The 18,440-nt window shown below is 45.8% G+C and overlaps 1 protein-coding gene across 2 annotated transcripts in view; it reads right to left on the reverse strand.

Moving 5' to 3' along the window:
• LY75 (lymphocyte antigen 75) overlaps nt 1–14,166 on the reverse strand; it is a gene marked incomplete at both ends in the record, with an annotated part of 86,869 nt that extends 72,703 nt beyond the window's left edge. For both annotated transcript variants that reach the window (XM_080927002.1, XM_080927001.1), the window contains 3 exons: nt 3,225–3,395; nt 8,400–8,771; nt 14,073–14,166. In XM_080927002.1, coding sequence (XP_080783128.1) covers nt 3,225–3,395; nt 8,400–8,771; nt 14,073–14,166 — 637 coding nt within the window. The remainder of the gene's footprint in view (nt 1–3,224; nt 3,396–8,399; nt 8,772–14,072) is intronic.
• Between the last annotated feature and the right edge of the window lie 4,274 nt (nt 14,167–18,440).

Consider the following 18,440-nt stretch of genomic DNA (forward strand, 5'->3'; position numbering starts at 1 on the left):
CAGATAGTTGACTACATGAATAGAATTAGCGATATAGAACGCACATTAGATATGCACATATAGGCATAGAAACATGAGTGTATAATACAGAAGGTCCACAGTGTAGTCTCAGTGTGTGTGCACGGGAGGGTGTGTGTGCCATGGATGCACGCTTGTGCCGGCAGGTGCCTGTGCTGGTGTGTGTATGTGCAAGCAGTGATAGGAGGGAGACATCAAATGTTTGGGTGTATCACTTTCTACCTTCCCCTGAGACAGGATCTATTGGTTAACCTGAAGCTAGGTTGGTAACCAGCAAGCCCCAGAAATCCTCTTGTCTTCAACTTCCATAGCACTGGGGTTATTGGCAGGTGTCCTTAACTATAACTTTCTGTTTTTAAATTTGGGTGGCAGGGATTTGAATTCAAGTTCTCATGTTTGGACAGCAAGCACCCTTACCCTCTTAAACACCCTACCCCCAGTTCCATAGCATGCACACACACACACACACACACACACACACACACACACACAGAGAGAGAGAGAGAGAGAGAGAGAGAGAGAGAGAGAGAGAGAGAAATGTGTGTTTCAAATAAAGAACCTTCAATTTGTACCATGATTGAGTTACACAGATCTTGAGATAATTGGTTCAAAACATACTCAGTTTCCTATGCGATCCCAGAGAGAGGGAAAATCATTTCAGGCCAGATCACATGACTTAATGCTCCATCCAGGGAGTGTCTAAGGTTTCCCCGATACCAGTCACACACCAAATGGTACACTGGGGAGGCTTCTCAGAGATCCACTGAATGCACAGAGCAGGGAAAGGACCCACAGGTGTCTGTGGCAATGGTATACCCAGAACACCCATTGTTTCTGTGGCTTCTGAATGGCACATGTCCATCTTACCCAGTCTTCTGTAACATACACAGCAAGAGAGATCATGTCACTTGGTGGAGGAAGAATAGGATAAATTTCAGGCACATTTGTATTACCTCTTCTTTGTCAAGCTAGGAGCTGCCAGTGGGGTGGCAGTGTGTTCGCTATTCCACACTACCTCCATGGCTTAGCAAACCTCAGGTCTGGGAATACAGCTTTCTTTCATAAACAGTAACTTCGGTAGGTACATGCATGGATGCAGTAACACCTCTTGCCCAAGAAGGCATCTAGGCACACAGGCATGTTTCAGTCCAAGACAACAGATAAATACACTGGAGAGTGGGCATCAGGAATACTGAATCTCCACCAGGCTTCACACAAATGTGGTATGACCCTGGCAGGTCCTTCCATCAACTGGGACCCCTTCCTGTCACCTGAGAAAATTCTCACCTGATATTTCTGACCCAGGCTATAGTGAGAGTTAAATGGAACCGTTATACACTTAGCCACAATTTGCTTCTTATAAACTGTAAGAAGCAAACACTGTATTTTAAAAAGATATTCTGAATAGATCCCAGGTGTTTAAAAAGCCTGGGCCTTGGTCTAGAAAAGCAATTCTCATAGAGAGGTCCTCAGATCAGCATCATTGAAATGACCTGGGAACTTGTGAAACTACTGATTCTCAGGGTTGATCTCAAGTCCACTGACTCAGAACCATTGGAGGTGGCTCTCTGTTCTAACAAACACTCCAACTGGTATTGGTGCACCCTGACGTATGGAATCACTGGCCCTGTCTAACTTCTTCAAGTTGGTCAGAAGCTTAGATTCTCTTAAGGAGGGATCAGCATATGATACTACCAGGCTGTCTTTTCTCTGGGCAGGAGAGTAGAGCCATTTGGGGCAAAGTCTTCACAGCCAGGTGTTTTGGACCTTCCTAGCCTTATGCAACTATGTGGTCCACCTGTGCCTCACTGTGCTTTTCTGTAGTTGCTATGGGGACTGAATGGTTATAGTAGAGGTTGATGGCTTAGAACAGTCGGTGACATTGGGAGTGGGGTACAGATAGTCTTATGTCAACTCGACACACGATAGATTTATCTGAAGCGAGGGACCTCAATTGAGAAATGCTGTTGTAAGATTAGTCATAAGATGGAGCTATGCTGCATTTTCTTACTTAGTGATTGATGGGGGAGAGCCCAGTCTATGTGGGTGGTGCTATGGTGGTCCTGGGTTCTATAAGAAAGCACACTGAGTAGGCCATAGGGAGGAAGCCAGTAAATAGACCATTCTATGACCCCTGCATCAGCTCCTGCCTCCAGGTTCCTGCCCTGTTTGAGTTCCTGTCCTCATTTCCTCTGATGGTGAACAGTGATACAGAAGTGCGAGCCAAATGAACCCTTTCCTCCCTAACTTGCCTTTTGGTTCTGGGGTTTTGTCACAGCAACAGAAACTAAGACAAGAGGTCATTTAATTGTTCACTATTATTATTTACATCCAACATTCTTTTTCTCTTTTTTATAGACTCTTTCAAATTATTGTCATCAATTTTAATTGAGACAGTGTTTTCACACTTCTAAAGCTCGGGCTGACCTGAAAACCATCATTCTCCAGGATCAGTCTCATGAGTGCTGAGGTTACAAGAGTTACCAATCACACTTGGCATTCAATATTTCTTAAGTATGTACCACACATTAGTTATTATGATTTCTTTGTAACTCTCGGCCATTTGCTAAGAAACTGTTATATACCAGACAGTAACAGGAGCACATCTATAAAGAGGAATGAATGTTTTAGTGCCCTGGATAGTTTTTTTCTACTGAGAACCAACTCGAAAACATACTCTGATCAACACATGGGCATGGCAGAGCAAATATTGTCACTAAATGGAAGAGGGCCAAAGTTATGCGTCTCTTTCTCTTCCAGCCTTGGCTTCAGGGCACAAATCTACTTTAAGTTGTCACAGTCCTCAATATGACTTTTCAGCCCATTTGTACCTGTCCTTGTTTGCTTCAGGAAACTCATAAAGGAGATTTTCTTCTAGACAAGCTCTAGTGTCTCACACCCCAAAGCTCCAACATCACACCTGCTCGTGCCCTTTCTACTTTTCCCCGATACAGCTGGGCTTCCCCAATGCCCTCCCCGATCCCATCTTCCACAAATGGTCCTGATTCTCTTCTTGACCAGCTTCTTAAGGCAAATCCAAGGCTGTACCCAACTTCTGGGAAGAAGTCCCACAAATGCACATTCCTGATCTAGGATGATATCAGCTGCAGACATATCAAGTCACCTGAAGCTCTTCCTTTTTCCCTTTGCCTCCTATAAATGCTACTCTCTTCTTGCTATGAAAGAGGTCACCAGCGCATACATACCTGGTTGTAGGCAGATGCCCCACTTTTGATCATATTCATAACTTAGGGTAGTGGCACACCATGGCCCATTATGGTCTTCATCATTAATGCAGTCATGGTACCAGGTCTCACCAATTAAGAAAGGGAATTCACAAGGCCTCCCATAGGAGTTCCCATCTCTGGTGTATATCTCTGTGGGGTGGGGAGGAAGAAGAGGACAGTTCAGAGCTGAACAACCATCTCAGACTAGCTAATTCCTTTTAAGGAAAGGGTGTTGGTTTCGTTGTGAACGTACAGTGTCTGAGAGGGATACAGACTGTGGAGAGAGCACAGAGACAAACTGCTCTGGCCTGTACTTTGAATGCTACAGTCTCCTGCAAGCGTAGTTTCTGCTTTTCGAACTGGGCCCATCAGTGCTCAACTCAAGGGTTGTCCACTGTGTATTTAGCAAAAATGTAAGGTTTCTTTTCTGTGATTCGAGGAAGCAATGAAAGACCCTGGTTTTATCAAGTAAGAGAAGACTGGTTCCAACATAGGGGGGCAGACACAGGTACTTCCTCAAAACGGGCATCTTGACAGAGATTCAATTCACCTCCATTTCTTTCTTTTTTATTCACTTTACACCCCTCTCACTGCCCCCCTCCCTGCCACCCACTCGCACAATAATTTCTCTCCCTTTCCTTTTCCCTTCTGCTCCGAGCAGGTAAGAGTCCCCCTGGATATTTATCCCTCCACCCTGGATCATCAAGTCTCTGTGGGACCAGGCGCGGCCTCTTCCACTGAGGCCAGACAAGGCAGCCCAGTAGAATCATCTTCATTTCTTTAGTGAGTGTGCGGCTGACGTTGCTGACGTTATGTGTCAGCTTTGGAACCACTTATGCAAGTAGAAAGGTGGACAAGGGCTACTGTTGCCCAACAGAATTGAGGCTGTGGCTGTGAGGAGGTGAAGGAAGAGACCTGCTAGATTCCTCATTAGATGCAAGGAGAGAGTCAGGATGTGGTAATTCAGGTTATGAAAAAAAGAAAGAAAGAAAGAGAGAAAGAAAGAAAGAAAGGAAGGAAGGAAGGAAGGAAGGAAGGAAGGAAGGAAGGAAGGAAGGAAGAAATGGCCTTAGCAGGGCAGTCATGGGAGACGCTGGTGACCAAAGAGGTAGCTTCACTTTAGTCCTTTTCTCTGGTCCCCAGACAGTGCTCAATACTGTTGATAACAATCTTCTTGAAAATGGGTTTTATAGAGCAGTCAACCAGGTATCTATGGCTCTCACCTTCTATTCTACAGCTTCAATTTCTTCAAACCTGGCTCTTATCCGATGAAAGAATGGCCGTTAGGGAGAGCATAGTCATCAGATCTCATTAACCTTCATTGGGTTTTCAGAGTCCCTCAGAAAGGCAAGGACCTGCTTTGAAGTATGCTTGAGATAGCGTGTGATTCTACCTACCGCCTTTATCACCCTCCAGGGTTCACATACTCAAAGCGAGAGACTTAAGTTTGGAAGGCATTACCTACCCATCAGTACAAAAGTAGCAAGAATCATCTGGATGCTTCTCTGTAGGAAAAAGAAATCTTTGTGGGTCATTTGTTTTGTTTCCCTACGCCGCACAAATGGCTTTCACGGGAATAATTCTGCTAGAGAGTGTGCTGACCTTTTGTTTTATAAGGAGCCTTTGCTCATCATACATGTTTCAGATTTGACTACGTCAAAAAAGTCCCTAAGGCACATGACCAATTTCCCTTCCTTATTATAGTGCCGAGAGGACACTCCCGGTGCATGACGAAAGGCTGCTGCTGTTGCCGGGGCCTTCAGAGTTTTCTAAAACCTTTTGTTTCTGTGTGAAAGTGCTTCCAGACACATTTCTGTACTGGTTCCTCACCGCAAGCCTGTGAGATCAGAGCTGTTTGTGAAGTTCCCACTTCTGAGAAGTAGTTAAGGACACATCTGGTGGCTCATCGTGAGGCAGGGGGATAAGGATGGCCTCTTTGAGTAGTCAGCGACACACACTGAGACTTTACATCAGTAACTACATCTGCAGGTTTCAAGGTAGCCAGGGCTCAGAGACTGTTGTCACTGTATAGTCCTCTGTGTCACACAGTGCATTGTAAGCCAATAAGCAAACAGCAGCCATGCTGGATACAGGCAGCCAACTGTGCTCTCTGCTAACACAAGCGCTTCGTTCTCAATTGTCCTTTGCTATCGTTGGCCTACCTGGATCCCGTGGATGTTCCTATTATGAGAGATGCTGTTGTCACTATCTCCAGGGCAATGAGATTATAAACAGGCTCCCACACCCACCCAGGACTTTCATGGATGCTAAGGATTCCAACTCGAGTCCTCATGTACAGCATGTACAGCCAGCATTTCCCCCATGAAGCCAGCTCCCTGACCCTCAGGTAACAATTGTGAAGTTTGAAGGAAGCTGGCCAATAGAAACACTTTAATGACTCAATGGTCATGAACTGAAGGAAAGGGAAAACCCCATCTCCAAGTTTCTAATATTTCTTCATTAAGAACAGAACCAGACACTCCTGGATGATGATGATGATGATGATGATGATGATGATGATGATGATGATGATGATTATCATCATTATTATTATTTTATCTTTAGGAGAGAGAAAGGGATTCTCTGAGCAGATAATGGTTAGAACGGGACTTAAGTTGCCATCCTGAGGGTACGGACAGATTTAGGAGGAAGCCCTTTATTTTCCCTTTAAACTTGTGTAGGTTGAATATGGTCATAGACTGAGGAAGAGGGAAGAAAGCTCTTAAGGGAGGAAGGATAGTAGAACACAGGTCATACGGAGGAATAACGGGGAGGAGGTTTAAGTGGGGGGAAGAGTGGGAGGGGAGGACAAAGGAAGGGGTTAGAAGACTAACACTTAGAACAGTTTTTTAAAAAAATATGAAAGCCTACTTTTAAAATGCTTCCTGTAAATGAATATCTACATATTTTCATACTCAAGAATTTACTTGGAGTTGCCCTACACAGTGGTACTGAACCTCCCAGAAGCCATAGGTTGCCAAATAAAAGCCCTGGTGCCAAGGATGGTGTACTTCCCCTCAAGTGATTGGTCAGAGGTATCCCAAAGATCCCCCAAACAATCAGGCTATTAACTGCTCTTGGCTGCCCTTCAGAACTTGATGGTGAGACCTGATTACTGAAGATACTACACATACTGGTTACAGGACATGGAAAATCAGGTGGTATTGGCCAGAAAGTTTTCTCCTTTCTGGGCAGCTCCCATAGTACTGGAAGATGCTATCCAGTCTTCCAGCGGTGGGAGGGAACCATCAACAGTATTGCCCAGATGTGAGCTATGAGCTACAGTGATGTGCAGTGTGGCAAGAAATGCCCATTGGCTGGGACAGGGGCATAACTATAATGCGGTGACCAACTGATTCCCAATTGCATTGAAGGCCCACCCAATGCCTGGTATGTCAAAATCCTAAGTTTGAAGATCGCACAGGCCTTAGGAGTAAATCTGGTACTGTCTGCAAAATAGACATGCTATAAAACCACCATTTAAATGTATATCTCTCTACCTATTGATTATGTCAGCTCTCAGACTTCATCTCAGATGAAAACAAAACAGAAAAAACAACAAAGACCATCAAAAAAAAAAAAAAACCTCCTGTCTTTTTGGTAAACACAAAACCTCACAACTGGCCAAGCACAGAGAACAAGTACAGTGCTCAGCCACAAACAGAACACTGTCACACACCCCTTCCCAAGGCCCTGAACCATCTCAGGAGAGGGAATGGGAAGACTGTAAAGGAGCCAGAGGTCTGGGAGAACAGGAGCGAACTTTGCTTTCTGGACATGACAGGACCACGCCCTTCATGATCTCCTAGAAGCTGTGGGAGCCTGCATAAGAAGTGTGCAAGATCAAGTCAGCCAACATTCTAGCTTGGACCCAGAAGGGGTCCTTCAGCCCCCATCCCTAACTGAGGAGCTCTGACGTCAATGGGAGGGAGAGCTGGTTTCCTTTCGGGGTGTGTTGGTAGGGTGACCACATTCCAGAAGAAGGTCCCACGGCTAGGACTACATAAACAACACAAAGTAGAGTCGGTGGATTATTTTCAAAAAGAAAAAAGAAAAGAAAAAGACATACAGTCGGAAGCTCAGAAGAAGGTGGAGTGTGCCTGGCAGGAATCAGGAGGAGTTGGGAGTATAAAAGATTAAAATATACTGCGCTAAGTTCTCAAAGAGTTTTTTTGTTTTGTTTTGTTTTTTGTTTTTTGTTTTTTTTTAAACTGGAAGACTCATTGCAGTCTAAAGCAAAGATCATGACAATATTCATATACTTGTTTTTGGAAATGGACAAAGAAATCTTAACAGTTAGAATGTCAAATCAGAAATGCAAGGAGTGACACAAAACACCTATGCTGAAGATAAAAATACTACAAAAACCCGTGACGTTCAAAATATTTCTGTGATATTAAAATTCCTACGCATGAAAAATAAACCACCTCTTTTTTTTTAAATATAGGGTTCGGTCAATATTTTTAGATTATGTGCCTTTAGCCGATAATGAAGTATTTCCTGTCAGTATAACATTTCCTTTCTCCTAACATTCTGAATGGCATCACAGGAAGTAAATAAACAAGGCATAAGAATTCAAGTCCTGTTTACCACACCAAAGGGCTGTGTGACCTCTGATAACACACCTAAGCTTTCCCAGCCCTGTCTACAAAGGGGAAGGGTGGGGTACCCTTAGGTATAGCTCACAGACTGTAGGTCACAGTGACTGCTCATTTTGACTTTTTAAAAACTGAGTTGTGTGTGTTCAGTTGTAGGGAGCCGAGGAAGTACCAAGTGAATGACTGTGTATTGCTGACAAGGGTGCAGCCGTGTCTAGGACCAATGCCTCAGAGTCATGGGAAGTTGGCAGGCTCAGGACGATGACGATATGGTCCAAGTACAAGTGATTACCAAGCACTGACCAGTGTGTGCAAAAACTGCAGCTTCTTTCTTCTAGAAGTTTACAGCCTGACTAGGTAACTGCTCCCCCTACGCCATAGCTAATGCACTGAGGTTCTGGGACACCCCAGTAATTAGTACCACTCTATCAGACTGCAATGCACACGGCTCCCTGCACCCCAGCCAGGTTTCCAGGATAAATTGTGTGCTGGGCATGACATTTAGATGAAACAAACATTACAGCAAAAGGGTCAGAGTTCCTCTCTGGTAACTCACCGTGGTAAGGCTGGTCACAAAGGTTTTCCTCGGACCCTCCCTTCTTCCAGACATCAGATGAGTTTGTACTGGCTGTAGCGTATCCATTTTTCAGGGCCAGCCTGTACTGGGCAGCGGTGTATAGAGAACGGTGCTCACATTTCCACCACAGCATGGCTTTGGAGTCACAGCTGAACATTCGCAGGTTATCTGTGGCTTTGGTAATATCCAGACCAAGGCACTTTTGGGATTCCAGGTGAAAGAGGCGGTGCTGGGACACCCACTTCCATAACATGTTTTTAGTTTGGCTACAGTCCTGCGCCACTATCCAGTCAGACAGTGGCTGGATACACTTGCCAGTGTTTTCATGAACAATGGTGAATGGATGGTTACCTGCGTTGAGACAGTAAGAGGAAGAATAAGAATAAGACATGTTAGGACTCTGAGTCATGTGACGAATGCACCTTGCTCCTGCTTGTTTGCTGAGGGGAGTCTGATTAACACAGGACTGCACTCACTCTTGGGTTTGGTAAACTCAGGAGTTCTACAAGGAGTGAGGGTCACAATGTGCTCTAAAGCCAGTCTGCCTGGGCTCGGATGTTGCCTCTTTGGTGCTGCCTATGAGATCAGAGCAAATTATTTAACGTTTGTGTCTCAGTTTTCTCTTGTGTAAGGCTGTACGTACTTCACACTGGGGATGTAAGGATGCTGATGTGCGCTGACACACATCAGTAGAGATGAAGGAATGTATGTGCTTTTCCTAGTCCATAAAAGGCTCCCTGCCTTGCTATAAAGCAACTACTTAGTTTTCCCTTTTCTTCCACAAATGGTCCTGAGCCACACCTCTGGCTGTTTTGGTTTCTGAGGCACAGAGGTCAGGCCATCAGAGTGTGTTCTCACTTCAGCTCCTTCCTCCTCACCAATTGTGAAGGGAGGGCTCTATGTTCCTTGGTTTAGCAGAGGTGACTGTGGCCGCACAAAGGGGATCTACTTACAAACCACTTCTCCCGAACCTTCCGTGGAAGCTGTAAGTGGGGAGAAAACTTCCTAGAAGGCAGAGGTACAGAAATTAGGGTAAGTAATGGAAGAAAATAGAGGATCTGGGTTCCGGAGGGCAGGGAACCTGTGGCCAGCCCCACCTCAGCACAGTCAGCAGTGATGGAGGCTGGGAAATCACCAAGTAAATCACCCAAAGGAGGCCAAATTCTGGGTTCCAGGAATAACCTGAGCGACCGGCCTAATGCCTTGCATGTGTGAGCAAGAGAAAGTGAGACTTAACCAATAGATGCTGAAGATGAGGCCTCTTTAACCGACCTCCTAGCACTCTACAGGAGCTGGGGAAGACCCATACAGAAGTGGAGATAAAGCAGTGTCACCTTAATGGGACAGGGACTCGGAATCAAATTTAACTGAGTTTCTGAAACCGAAATAATTTAGTGTTTCTTATGCACCTGAGTTTGAGGACCAGGATTTACATATACTATAGCAAGCCACAATGAAACACTTTGGTAAGCTCTTTTACAAAGAAAGGAAAATGCATAGATGGTCAGTCATGGTGATGAGCAAAAAGCTGGCCTATTTTAGGCAAGTTTAAACAGAATTTGCCAATGAAGCAGAGTTCAGCAGAACAGCACGAGAAAAGGTGCTTTCATTTTGAGTTCAGTTTCACAGTCACTGGGTCTACAAACAGGGGAAAGTTTTCTCCAGTCATGGATTAAATAGCTAGAGACTGTCCTGCCAGGCACTGCTGGCAAAATGGGAAATTTCACCATATAAGTAATAACTACAAAATTCTACTCAATCATGTGAACCTTGGATGGAGTTTTTGTTTTGTTTTGTTTTGTTTCAAGTAGCAAGACGAACAATGGGGGACAACAAAGAAAACCTTAAAGCAGTAGTTGTTTCTGCTTTCAAATTTGAATTTAAAGGGATTACAGGGTATTGGGTCATTGGTTAAAAGCACTTGGCACAAAAGCATGAGGAACTCATTTCGATTCTCCAGAACTCACTAAAAAGCCGGATGTGTAGCATGATCGTATATAATCCTAATGTTCCCACGGGAAATCAAAGCAGAGGCAGGAGGTCCCAGAAGACTGTGGGTCAACTAACCCGGTATCAAGGATAATAACAAACCCCACACAGAGAACTCACAGAAGCTCTATCTCAATGAGGTGGGAAGTTAGGACCAACACCCAAAGTTTTTCGCTGACCTCCACGGTGATAGTGTGTTGTTGATGTGTAGTGTGCTGTGTGCATGTATGTACACATTCACACAAATTAAAAAAATTGCATGGAGCTGCTGTTAGGAGGGTTGGTACAGCAGAAGCTGTCCCTTCTTTCTTCTTTGACACCTTCTGTCACTCTTTCTTTGATGGTCACAGTGAGCCAAAAGGAACACTTCTCTAATGTGCTGCTCCAACATGTTCAAATTGCCCCTCAAACGCCTGACTTACTCTTCCCTCACTACCGTCCTCCACGTCTGCAGAGTAAATCTTGTGCTGCAGCAGATAAGGGGGTCTGTTGCATGTGGTCCTCACTGGCCTCAGTGGCCTTTCCTGGACATTCTGCTCCATGACCCTTGACCCTGAACAGGTTACCCGGGTGAGGAGAAGCTTGGCTTTCTTTTGCAGTTCTACATTTTTTCAGGATTCTCAATAAAACTTGGAGGTTAGGTCCAAGTCTTCGTGTGGTGGGAAGAGCGGGATTGGAGCAAAGTATCGGAGGTCCTAGATGGATGCTCTACACGTGTTACCCGTTCCATAGAAGACTCGGGGACGCTACTTCCTCTCTCTGGGTCCTCGAGTCCCTAAATGTCGGATGAAAGGTGTGGAGTACAGGTAAGCTGTTCCAGAGCCGGCCTCCCAGGTAACAGTGTCCCTGCTCCCCAGATCTTACTAACCTTCCTCCCAAGTTGGAGCATGTTTTTGCAGACACTCACAGTGTTAGCCCTTACCACTGTACTGAGAAAAGCATCTGAACTCATTCTAATTTCATTTCTAATGAACCTGTCAAGAAGTCCTCCCTTATCAATGCTCTGTGTAAAGAACACAGAGATACAGAAGAGACACAAAAGTGTAGGTCTGCTATTCAAAACAAGTCTTGAAGAGACAACTGAGGTCATGGTGGTAAACTCGGTATCAGAGAGCAAATAATTCCAGATTGCATGATGTGGGAAAGATGCTCAGAAATCCCCAAAGCAGTGGTTTTTAACCTTCTTAACGCTGCAACCCTTTAATACAGCTCCTCATGGTATAGTGACGCCAACCATGAAGCTATTTTTGTTACTACTTCATAACTGTGATTTTATTATTGTTATGAATCATAATGCAAATATCAGTGTTTTCCATCATTTCTTAGATGACCCCTGTAAAAGGATCATTTGATCCCCAAGTCAGAAAACTGCTGCACTGTAGATCACATTACTCCAAGCTGTTAGCTCTCCAAGGAAGCAAAAAAAGTAAGCTTGGACTCTCCCCAAGAACAGAGATACTTTTTCAGCATTTGAGTGGCCAGGTCCAGCTTGCCCAAGCTCCCAGCATGCATGTGACACAGTACATGCCATGAATCTAGCATCCCGAATCTGACCCACAGCTACACAAGCTAACAGAAGCTCAAACTCCAGCTCTAGGCTAGAGAGGTGACTCACTGGGTAAGAGTGCTTGTCAGTCAAGCACAAGGACTTGAGTTGGAAACCAAAGCACCCGACATTAAATTAAAAGCAACAGAGAAAAGGGGTGGAGGCAGGGCTCTGTAGCCCCACAGTTGTGAAGCAGAGACAGGTAAATAGATCTTCTCAGGAGCTCCACAGCAGCCAGCCTAGACAAAATGGTGAATTGGGGATTCAGTGAGAGACCCTGCCTCAAGGGTATAAAGTGGAGCATAACGGAGGAGATGGGACCCCTTTCTCTGGCTCGTGCACGAGTGTGTGTGTGCACACACACAGGGAGGGGAAAGGGGGAGAGGGAAGGGAGAGAGGAGGAGGGGAAGGGGGGAGGGAGAGAGAACAATCCTCTTCATGTGTTTACCTCAATATGAGGCCACAAGTCCGGCCAAAAGTCACCCAGGGCAGCCTCCAGAAGAGCAGAAGAAGGGACACAATGCCTGTGAGGACTTTTCTAGGGGAACAAATTTAGGCCCAACCTTCTCTGCTTTGGGTCTGTGAGACAGGATGGGGGCTGTGGAGACTGCAGTGTGATGGTCAGAGTTCCTATTGATGGGAGAAACACCACAACCAAAAGCAGCTTAGGAAGGAGAGGGGTTGTTTCAGTTCACCCTTCCACGGCATTCTCTGTCATCCAAAGAACTTAGGGCAGGAACTTAAGGCAGGAACTGATGGAGGCCATGGAGGATTGTTGCTGACCGGCTTGCTTCCCTGTTTGTCCAGCCTGCTTTCCTATGCCACCCAGGACCGCCTGTGCTGGGGAGGCCTCACCCACAGTCTGCTGGACACTCTAAAGACCTGCCTTTGGGCCAATCTGATGGAAGAATTTCCTCACTCAAGGTCCCTCTTCCTAGATTAACAGTAGCTCCTGTCAGGTTGATGACAAACATACAACCCAACCAGGACATCTGGAAATTAAGGAAATCTTTAAATGTGGGAAGGAGGCAGAAACAGGACTCCCAGGTGCAGGGGGGAAACCAAGAGGTAAGTGACTGGAAGCTAGCATGCTTTCTGCTGTAAACTGCTGCAGGTAGATTTTTTTTTTCTCCTTGGATTGCACAACAGGATTGAGCTCTCATATCACTAAAACACTTTACTATTAATATTTCCTTTGGTGGTTCCCGGTGCAGAAGGTCAAAGGAACATGGAGAAGAGTTGGTGAAGGCAGGACTCATTAGTGGGTTGATAACACCCACCCTCTCAGGACACTCTTTCCGTAACTCTGGGACACAGTCTCCATCAGAATAACTAAGCCTAGCTCCAAAGAAAGCAAGAGGTACTCTCAGAACGTCCTAAAACACATCTTGACCATCTTTTCCTTCTTCACACTGAAACAGCAGAAATAGCCAGTGAATGTTCACAGCCTATAGGTTGCCATTTATATAGTCCAACTAAGTAAACAGGTCCTTGGCACACCTTTCGTTGAAGCAAAAAGAGAAAGTAAAAGCGGAAATCTAACTGCTAAGGATGGTGGTGCTGTCACTACCTGCTTTATGGAAGGCATCCTTTCCCCACCGGCAGGAAGTGACCTGCACTTCTGTTTGGGGCCGGCTGCCTGATTGGGAAGCATTTGGAAATAATGACCAGATTAAAAGTTCTTCTGCTCTAGGTGACAGGGAAGGGCATCCTAATGCTCCTTCCTGGCTGACTTCTGGGGACAATGATTGAACCTCATTTCCTTTTCCTTGCGTTCAGTGGGCGCAGTGAAGTCGTGATGGCAGAGAGTCCTTGCAGTGTGGGTGGTGAAAGCTCATCCTTGTCCTAGAGGTTCCAAGACGACCAAGGGGCTGCAGGGATTTGTAAGGGGGAAGTGGAGAACCCCAGGGAAGCGTGATTTCAGGGGACTATGGAGGAACAAGAGATAGGAAAGTCTCTGGGAAAGGCTTGTGGGACTCTTCTAGGCAGAGGGTCCCACCGCATCAAATGGCCCTGCCCGCTGCCCTCCTAGACCAGACCTCAGAGAGCAAGGCGATCGCGACCCCACCCGGAGGAGGCAAATGCTCAGAGCAGCAGCGTCGAGGCCGTCCGGTTACCTGAGCGCTCCGAAAGCTCCACAAGCCCGAAGCACCGCAGCAACAGCACGAGCAGCCCGGCCGCCCGGCCCGGGGGGGCCCACCGCGTCCCCATCTCCAGTCCCAAGCCTCCACAGCACGCACTGGCTCCAAGGGGTGAGCCCCACCGTCCCCAGGACGCCTTTGGGCAACCTCTCGGGCGCGCAGACCCCGCCCCCGCCGCTCTCGGCCAATCAGAGCTCCGCCTCGGGTCCCGGGCCGAGCCGGGTCTTGCTGGAGTCCCCCCACCCACGGCAGACATCTGCGAGGGCTCGGGGACCTGCAGCAGGAGAAGTGCACAGGAAAACCACAGGGTATGGGGGTCCGCTACCCCTCTTCTAAGCAAATTTGGGGAAGTGTCGCTCTGTCAGTTTAGCTCTTGTCCTTCCTTGTCAAGAGACAAGGCAGCGAGTTAGGACTTCAGACCGTGGCTGGTTGGAAATGTGCGCACAGCCCTGCTCACTACGGACTGGGGAAGGTGCACACTTGGATCTGTGGTGCCTGTGGTCAAACCAAAGACCTCAGTCGTGCTTAACCACATCGTAGTCATTTTGGGAGTAAGAACAAAGATGGAATAAAGGCACGTTGGGGGGTTGACCTGAAGTTGTCCAGCCATATTAAAAGTGACAGTTATTCCAGTGGTTGTGCTACTTTAAAGTTTTAACTGGACCTATTGCAGAGGTTTTTTTCTTTAATAATCTAGTAGTAATAATAATAATTATCCATTAGAAATGTGGAAGTCTGCACCCAGAACCTGAAATTCAAGCCTATTTATTCTGTCTCTTGGACGAAGCTACCACAAAAAGAAGTTCCAAATAAACTAACTTGCCTAGAGGTGAACGTCTTACATTTTAAAATATTTATTGAGTATAGGATATATACTTGAGATAGCTCCCCTCCCTGTTTCCCAAAGGTGGCTATTATCCTCAGGATGTGTCTAGGTATACTTTCCAAGTTCCAACTGCTCGGGTGGCTCCAAACCCACCCTGGTTCCTTCTCCCTCTCATGCTCTGGTCTGGCTACAGAGAGCACTTAACACAGCACAGCTCCAGCAACCCGGAGCAGCACCTTTGCCTGCTGGCCTTTATGGTAGAGAAGAAGCCTACACAGTAACTTTGTAGCATCCAGAAAGGTAACTGCTCAACTGCGACTTGAAAGATGGATGGGGTACTTGGCAAGGGAGGAAAATGGGACAGAACAGAGGCAAAGAATGCAAAGTGAACTTGGAAGGAGGAAGGGAGGGAGGGAGGGAGGGAGGGAGGGAGGGAGCAGAAGATATGCTTTGTGGTTTAAGAGCACCTGTTGCATCTGCAGCTGCAAGCCCCTCCTTTGAAGCCCCCCCCCCCACTTGAAGCTCCTTGAAGGCGGTGGCTGTCCTTACAAAGATACTTTTGAACTTTGGAAGAGTGAGAGGCTTTCAGGAGAGTTTCAACAAAGGCAATGACCCCCAAAGAAAACATCTCAGATAAAGAAAGTCCCTCTGCTATGTGACCCTTGCTCTATAACGCCTGTCCTACCTTTCTCCTATTTTCATCAGCTTGTCTGAACTGGTCTTCTCTCCTCCAGTCTCTCCCAAACTCACATTCAAAGTCTTTTGCAAATGAGTGTCTCTGGGCTTATCAACAATAGTTCAGGGCAGACTTCATGAGGAGTAGTTGGCCGGCACCTCGTGAACTCAGTGGCACCTCTGTGGACTTTTTGTTTCATTTTGCTTTGTTTTGGCATTTTGTTTGTGTCTTACTGAACTTTTGTTGATTTAGATTTTTAGTGTTTTTGTTTGCTTGCTTCCTGCTTTTTTGTTGTAGTTGTTTCTTGTTTTGTGTGTGTGTGTTTTGTTTTGTTTTGTTTGAAAGAGGGAGAGAGAGAAAGAACATAAAGGCAGGGGAGTAGGGGAGCCGAGAGGAACTGGGGGAGGGAAAATATGATCAAAACACATTGTATGAAATTTTTATAGTAAAAAAGAAGTGCTGCTTCTTTCTTTTTAAAAATACAAAACCCCTCCTATGTAGCTCAGCCTGGCCTTAGACTCCCCTTGTATGGCTCCACAACAGGGCTAGGATACCCACACTCCTTGCCCTGTTTCCATCCTTAACTCTGATCAGAATTCACATCTCAGTTAAACCTATGAAAGGCTCTCGGATTATGCCCTTCTTTATCTGCACATTAGCGTATGTACAGTTTCCTCAGCATTTAACACCCAATGCCCTCCCCCATGCTGTTTATCCCTTTTGGTACATGTGCATGGATATGCTGCTGAGGTTACAAAGCTTCAACAAATATTGTTAGTGATGACAATAGAAAGAGCTATATCTTTCAGGCCTCTCCGTCCAATGTCATCTTCTTTAAGAAATCTGTTTTTCTGGACTGCTGGGCTAGATGACCTTCCATTGCAACAGGTTTCCTAGACATCCCACACCCTTTCCTGACAGATCCTGACACATCTGGATTAGAAAATTGTGGTCTGTCTCTCCATTTCCCTCCCTCCTCCCCTATCTCCCTCCTTTCCTCTCCCCCTTCTTCCCACCTCCTTCTTCCCTCCCTCTTTCCTTGCCTTCCTCCATACCTCCTTCCCTCCCTCCTTCCCTCTCTTCTTCCTTTTCATCTCCCCCTTCTTCCCTCCCCCTTTTCCCTCCCTCCCTCTTTCCTTTACTCCATAACCCCCTTCTCTCCCTCCCTTTCTCTCCCCTCCTTCCCTCCCTCCCTCCTTTCCTCCCTCCTTCCCTTCCTCCATACATCCTTCCCTTCCTCCCTACCTCCTTCCCTCCCTCCCTCCCTCCTTTCCTTCCTCCATACCTCCTTCTTTCCCTCCTTTTCTTTCTCCTCCTTCCCTCCCTCCCTTCATAACCCCCTTCCCTCCCTCCCTCCTTTCTCACTCTTTTGTCTCCACTCCACTTTCCTTCCTCCTCCTTTGCCCTCCAGAATGCAGACTCCATGGGAGAAATGGTTGTGACTATTATTGACTTCTAAGTTTAGAGTACCTGCATGGGTCCTGGATGAATGAATGATGAATGAATGAATGAATGAATGAATGAGTGAGTGAATGATAGCAGATGTCTCATAAAATGGTATAGGCAACGGGAGTTTATATATTTGGAAGAAGGAAAAAATGAGTTTGGGCAAGATGAAGGGTCTTCAGACACTGGACTCGATGTCCTCAGGAACTGTATCAAGTCAGTAAAAGCAGTGGGGGGAAAGAACACTTCAAACCAAGGCAACGGTGAGAATGACATGCTATCTACTGACCCCTGGCTACCTGCTCACCGGGCTGAGCATTTCTCACGTTCAGTCCAATTTGGTAATTGCCCTATGACGTAGGCATTCCCACTTCCCTCTTTTTGTAGATGTGGAAACTAATGTAACCTGAAGGATTGATAACTGGGCCAAGGTTAATAACCAGGAGTGAAGATATCAATGGTAATCTCAGTGAAAACCTTGTATGAGTGTGAGAGATAACATTTAATTAAGTGCAATAAAATAAGTTTCCTGTAACAATTAAGGAGAAGGAGAAATGAACCCTTGGGCCTTCTAAGGTCTTGCTTTTCATGATAAAATATTCTGTACCTAAAAATTAAAAGTCTACACTCTGTAATTTTTTTCTGATCATGTGCACCTTTTCTCCTGCACAGGGGAGAAGGTTTTTTTCTCCATTTTTGTTAATCTCTTTTCAGTGTTGGGAATTGAACTCAAGGCCTTACATATGCTCAGCATGTGCTCAACCACTGACCTTAGACGCCTGTTCGTTATTCCTTTCCTGGTAGTCGGTTTTTCTTTCATAACTTTTATTTAAATTTGTAATCGTATGTGTGTGTTATGTGTGTGTGCACATGTGTGTGTGTACGAATATGTATGTGTGCATGTATGTGTATGTATATGTATGTGTGCATGAATGTGTATGTATATGTATGTGTGCATTTATGTGTATGTATGTATATGTCTGTGTGTATGTGTCTGTGTTTGTGTATGTACGTATGTATGCATGTGTGCATGTGTGTATGTATATGTATGTGTGCATGTGTGTGAGTGTATGTGTGCATGTGTGTGTGCATGTGTGTGTGTATGTATGTATATGTGTGCATGTGTGTGTGAGTGTGTGTGTACATGTGTATGAGTGTGAGTGTGTGTGCATGTGTGTGTGCATGTGTGTGTGTATGTATGTATATGTGTGCATGTGTGTGTGAACATGTGTATGAGTGTGAGTGTGTGTGTGCATGTGTGTGTGCATGTGTGTGTATGTATGTATATGTGTGCATGTGTGTGTGTGAGTGTGTGTGTACATGTGTATGAGTGTGAGTGTGTGTGTGTGTGTGTGTGCATGTGTCTATAAGTGCAGCAGTCATGGAGTCAGTTCTC

Source organism: Micromys minutus (genome assembly GCF_963924665.1).
Source record: "Micromys minutus genome assembly, chromosome: 13".
NCBI lineage: Eukaryota > Metazoa > Chordata > Mammalia > Rodentia > Muridae > Micromys > Micromys minutus.